General features: G+C 40.9%; 1 protein-coding gene across 1 annotated transcript in view; it reads left to right on the plus strand.

Annotated features, from left to right (window-relative positions):
* The window catches only part of cdh28 (cadherin 28), a 53576-nt gene extending 47957 nt beyond the window's left edge, over positions 1-5619 (plus strand). The window contains exons 12-17 of the mRNA XM_046057461.1: positions 4-146; positions 1194-1336; positions 1861-1952; positions 2087-2219; positions 2843-3064; positions 3414-5619. Of these exons, the coding sequence (XP_045913417.1) occupies positions 4-146; positions 1194-1336; positions 1861-1952; positions 2087-2219; positions 2843-3064; positions 3414-3466 (786 nt within the window). The 3' untranslated portion in view covers positions 3467-5619. The remainder of the gene's footprint in view (positions 1-3; positions 147-1193; positions 1337-1860; positions 1953-2086; positions 2220-2842; positions 3065-3413) is intronic.
* Positions 5620-5965: the final 346 nt, after the last annotated feature.

Below are 5965 nucleotides of genomic sequence, written 5' to 3' on the forward strand. Positions count from 1 at the left end.
CTGGTGAATGTGCTGGACGTCAATGAGGCTCCAGTCTTTGACCCAACAGAGAAGCATGTGTCAAAACCGGAGGACCTTGCAGTCGACAGTGAGGTGGTGCAGTACGCCGCTTCTGACCCAGACACTGCACGCAGACAGAAAGTCATGTAAGATCAAACCCTGATGTACCATCTTACTACACTGCTCAGAAAAAATAAGGGAACACGTGAATCAGACATCAGATCTTGATGAACAAAATAGTTCAAAGCTCAAACTCTTTTCTGTTCATTGTGTAATTCATTGAGAACAAAATGACGTAACAGCGGTCAGTGGAAAACAAAATCACCAACTGAGGGCTGAAGTTTTTTAATCACAGGTAGCCTTTTCATGATATTTACATTATTGACTCACCTTACGATATATGGACATGAGCAAGATTCTTTTTAATGCGCTCGATACTGCCCATTGTGTTTACATATGTTTGTTTACATAAAGATGAGCCTTGCAACATTTAAGCCAGTCGCACTGTGTCTTTCCTCTCATCTGCTCTCTGTGTCAGAGACTCAGGCAGCTCCTCCACACACAGAGCGGATAAAGACAAGTGAAGATAAAGTGTTACTGGACATTTTAATTGGTGTTCTTCCAGATTACTCCAGCCACAAAGATTGCTGCTGGTTCCGGTTGCGACTCTGCCAGAGCTAATAGGAGACATTCTAGACAATGCTTGCGGTTCAGCCAGACTTGCTGCAGCGTGTTTTATAAGCAGAAAAAGGTGCTCTCTGCTCCGCTCTGGAGAATACACAGCGAGTCTATTTTTGACAGAAGCCACTTCCAGCAGCACAGAGCTGATGAATCGCGACAGAAGTCAAACACAGACATGTTTTCAAAATAAAACACCCTGTGCAGACTCCTGATCGTATATCAGCAATAACAGACAAAAAAAGAGAAACTATTTAACTAACATTAACAACAAAATCTGAACAAGTCAGCTAAATCTGTCGATGCGCTGTGCTTCTCAAACGCTCCCTGTGGTGTATTGAGTCATGCAGAGAACAAAACCAGGTCTCAGAGAGCTGTGCCGGCTAGTAGACGCAGCTGAATGAATATTAACTCAATGTCAGGTCTGTGAATGCCCCATCATGAAGCATGTTCACTGTAATCGGCTCGCTTCCATAGCATTTATATTTTTCTGTGATGATTTTTCTCATGTCCAGGTACAGAATGATTAGAGACCCTGCAGGCTGGCTGAAGGTGGCCAAAGATACGGGTCTGATTACTGTGAAAAGCACCATGGACAGAGAGTCCCCATTTGTCAAGGATGACAAATACACAGCACTCATTGGTGCATATGACAATGGTAGGTGGGAGACAAGACTTAATAATAATAATAATGAATTACATTTATATAGCGCTTTATCATAGATACTCAAAGGACTCCACAGTGAAGTGGGGGGAACTCACCTCAACCACCACCAATGTGTAGCACCCACCTGGCACCACGGCAGTCATTTAGCGCCAGAACGCATCAGCTTGAGGCAGGAAAATATTGAGGCAATTACTGCGGGGGATGATTAGATAGCCAGGTTGGGAATTTTGCCATGGCATCAGGGAACCCCCTACTCTTTGCAACAAGTGCCATAGGATGTTTAATGACCACAATGAGGCAGGACGAAGGACTGCAGCTCCTACAGCGCAGCTTCCGCAGGTCACCCATCCAGGTACTGGCCAAGACCAAACCTGCTTAGCTTCAGTCAATCAGCAGCAGCAGGCTTTACAGTGGCATGGCTGCTGGCTTAGCTGGTATCCACATTATGGTTTTGCCTTCCCTAGAACTGAATGTATTTTGTTCTCCTGATGTGTGTATGTCTGTTATCTCACCAGATGAAGTCCCAGCCACAGGAACTGGTACTCTAGTGATCCACCTTAACGATGTCAATGACAATGCACCCTTCATTGAGGAACGTGGAATCAAGGTGCATCTTTTCTCCCAAACACACTCCCAATTTAAGGTTGACATATTTTGGGTAGAGAAAAGTAAACAAAGGCCACGGTGTGCAGTAATGTGAAGAGCATAAACAAAATCTTAAATCAGACGTTGTTTTCTCAGGTGTGTAACAAGGACTCGGCTCCTCAGCTGCTGTCAGTAACGGATAAAGACGGACCGGGCTTTGGTGCTCCATACAGCGTCTCTTTACAGGGCCTCTCGGAGAACATCTGGACTGCTGGGATGAACAAGTCAAGTATGTTATTTTGTGCTTTAAATAATTTGTGGAAAAATTCAGATTTATTTATAAAGAGCTAATTCATAACAGAAGTTATCTCATTGCACTTTTCATGTAGAGCAGGTCTAGAACTTAGTCTTTGTAATATTATTTACAGAGACGCAACAATTACCACCATGAGCAAGCACTTGGCGACAGTGGCAATTAAAAACTCCCTTTTAACTACCAGAAACCTCGAGCAGAACCGAGACTCAGATTGGATAACCACCTGCCTCAACTGGTTGGGGGGCCCTGTGGTGTAAGGGTTGGGGGGTGGGGGGGAGCAGCCCAACGTAATATCCATCCAAAAAAGCAGAACAACAGTAAAGTTGCTACAGACATCAATGAAAGTTAATAATAGTACTAATAATTATAGTAATATTACATATGATAATAATAATAGGACTCTAGGAACCACGAGTAACCCTGTATTCTGTGAGCGCAGTGGTCTAGTGGGGTAACAAGGTACACGGAGCTCTTTAAGACATGATGCAAATTACAATTAGTTTTTCTTCAAACAGCCTCTCTATGAAAATATTGTTGAAATTAGACAAACTCAAACAGTGAAGGGGTTTTCATGTAAACTTTCTTCTTTGTTGCAGATCATAGCATCATTCTGAGTTTAGCCACCGAGCTGGCCAGTGGAGAGTACACTGTGGTTCTGAGGGTTTCAGATAATATGGGCCTGGAACAGGACAGCACCATCCAGGCCACAGTGTGTGACTGCACTGGGGAAGAGGTGTCCTGCCAAGGGCCTGTGGCAGGAGGCACCAACCGGCTGCCGGCTGTCCTGGGAACACTGGGAGGCATCCTGGTGCTGCTGAGTAAGTCTGATATTTTAAATCTACTTAAATATGAAAAGATGCTTATCATAGTTTCAGGGACGGGAGATGTAAAGAAATTATGGCTAGGAAACTAAGGAGAAGTCATCACAACTATGGTCGGTAGTAGTTCAGGAGGACCCAATGAAAACCTGAGACTGTACAACTAAAGTGCTGTCAACGTGGTCTGTAGGACACTGCGTTAAATAAATAAACCACAGTGTGTGTGTGTGTTCAGGAATATATCACCCACTACAAGTGTTGCTCACTCTGCTCACTACATAATGTTTGGACTTGTGGTGACTGACTCATGTGGGTGTGTTGTATTAATCTCTGTGCTCTGTATGTTCAGTGCTGCTGTTGCTGCTGGTGAAGGTTACGAGAGACGGACGAAGACGGTATTAGAGACAACATCTGCAACGACCTGTCTGAGGAAATCAGTCTGTCGGAGTCAGTGTCTTCTTTAAAGTCCTGTCTGAAAACTGAGCTGCAAGCCTGTTTTATTATTTTAATTTCTTGCTTAAGCTTTAATCAGCAGATTTTGTTATATTTTATCGTTTCTTATTGATTGCTATTGATTGAGTCAGCCGCTGTTGAGCCCTACCATAAGTTAGTGACATGTCTGATATTTAATAACTCAACGTTTTCTAACATCTGTATATCAGCGGTTTCTCAGATCAGATGGTGGTTTTAGTGAAAGCGTCACCTCTCTGCGCAATCGATTTTCTGGAGGAAAGCCCAATACCTTACTGATTAGTTATAGTGAGTAGGTTATGATTAAAAATGATCCTCTACCACTGTGACTAAGTTAATAATAATATAATTAGGAATTCAAGCAAATTGTAACACATGTGAAGGTTGCTTTGTTTAACAGCGGACAATGAAGAAGTATTCAAAAACCCTTTAAAAGTAGCAATACTATGAACTGCTTTTTAGACAAAATTAAGTCAGGCTACCGTAAAACTTCAATTAGTAGCTGAGTCCCAAATAGCCGCCTATCCCGTTTACTGGCCTGGTGTGGGAATATATTTTGACAAATAAACGCCTGCCTCAATTTAACGCCTGATCTGGTTTTTATAGAAGTTCTTTGGATGTATAAAACATCTTAAACCCCGCAGGGTCGCTGCTTTAGCTGCTTCTAAGCTGCTTAGATCTTGATACAAATATTAATGTTTAAATGCTTGATCAGTGTGTCAGTATGAACATGCTACACATCGTTATATCGGTTAGATTCTCCACAGTTCAATAGTTCAGTTCATTTAAGGGAAACAACAAGATCCAAGGTCTAATTCTTATAGATTTGCTGGTCTAACCTGCCTGGTACACGAGAGGAAAGGAAAAAAAGTGCTGACTGCCCTTACCTTTGAAACCCGAATGTGTCCGTTCCTTGATTAATTATCTTCCTTTAGTCTGTAAGGGTCCACCCATCAAAAGAATTAAAACAGCTTTTCAGAAAAAGTAATCCAAGTTGTGAATCCTGTCATGTGAAGTCCATCGCTCTCTGTCTACTAACTTCTCTCATCCTGCACCTTGTTGTTATCGTGATGTTATTTTGAAATAAAAGCACGTAAGCTGTCTGTCGGAGCCAGATCAAATGACTGACGTGTATTTGATATTATTTGATCTATTCTGTTTGAAATAAATAAACTGTTTCGTAGTAGTTTCAGTTTTGTGCAAAAGGAATTAAAGGCCTGTCCCAAATATAGGCAGGGTCAATTCAGTGATTTTAGCAAGTTTTACGGTATTATTCCAACCTGAGTTGATTAATGTTGATGTATTGTAAGAAGCCCTTTGGCACTTTTTGTGTTTTAGATAGTTTAGGTGGAGTTAATTTATTGTAAAATACTGATCTGCAAAATAACTGATTTACAAATTACAATATTTCACTCTCAAATGTAGTGGAGTAGAGAGGAGCATCAATCACAATACTAAAGCAAAGTAAAAGTACTTCAAAGTAAACAGTCAACATAATGATATACCATAGTCTTATAAAATGTTTGCCAGAGGAGCATGGATTACAGACGAATTATGAGGCCGTTGTTGTTGTTTTTTTGTCTCCGGAGCCCAATGAAGAGAAAATAAATTAAAAGCATCTCCAGATGTTTCAGCCACGTAACCCTCTGAGGGTGTGGTCAAATAGTTATCGAGACTTGACTAGACTAGACTAGAATCAGATAAATTTATGGAATAACTGGGTTGATTTTGTAACACCATTGAGAACAGACTTTATCTGGTACTTAATGGACCCACTTGGTTCTTGCTACAAATTCTAAATGTTTACTGTTCACAGTATTGTGTTTCGGCATTGTCCTTCATCAGGAGTGAAAGGTCTACAAGAGGGGAATGAAAATGTCAATGTCAATTGATGTTTTTGATCCCTGGTGTGAAGTATTTGCATGTTCTGTATACTTGGAAAACAGATAAAAAGAGTAATCAAATGCTTTTTTAAATGTTTGATAAGTGTCTTTTTCACTGTGTCAAACACACATTGCTGTTGCCTCCCAAGGTACAAACGCTTTGTAAATTTCAAATTTTTTAATAAAGTCATCTGAATACAATTATTATTATTTATTTCAAATTAAATGAGTTATACTTAGTTATTTCTTAAATAACTAATTAAACGTAGAGTGGGCAGTGCTGAGAAGGTAGGCTGATTGTCGTGACCTTGAGAACTTTCTGCCTAGAAGGAATCTCTGTGTGTGAATTGGGAGACGAAGATTGTAGCAGGAAGAAAACCCGGATGAGCTGATTCTTCTAACCCACACAAATAAAGCCCCACAGTAACTTTTCATCCACACTGCAGAGTTATTATTTCAGGACAGGATGTGACAAGCAGCCATAAAAAAAAATGGCTCTCCTACACAGAACAGTTTCTTCATATCTGCCTCCTTAACTTGAATGGTG

The sequence above is a fragment of the Micropterus dolomieu genome, linkage group LG08, assembly GCF_021292245.1.
Source record: "Micropterus dolomieu isolate WLL.071019.BEF.003 ecotype Adirondacks linkage group LG08, ASM2129224v1, whole genome shotgun sequence".
Classification (NCBI taxonomy): domain Eukaryota; kingdom Metazoa; phylum Chordata; class Actinopteri; order Centrarchiformes; family Centrarchidae; genus Micropterus; species Micropterus dolomieu.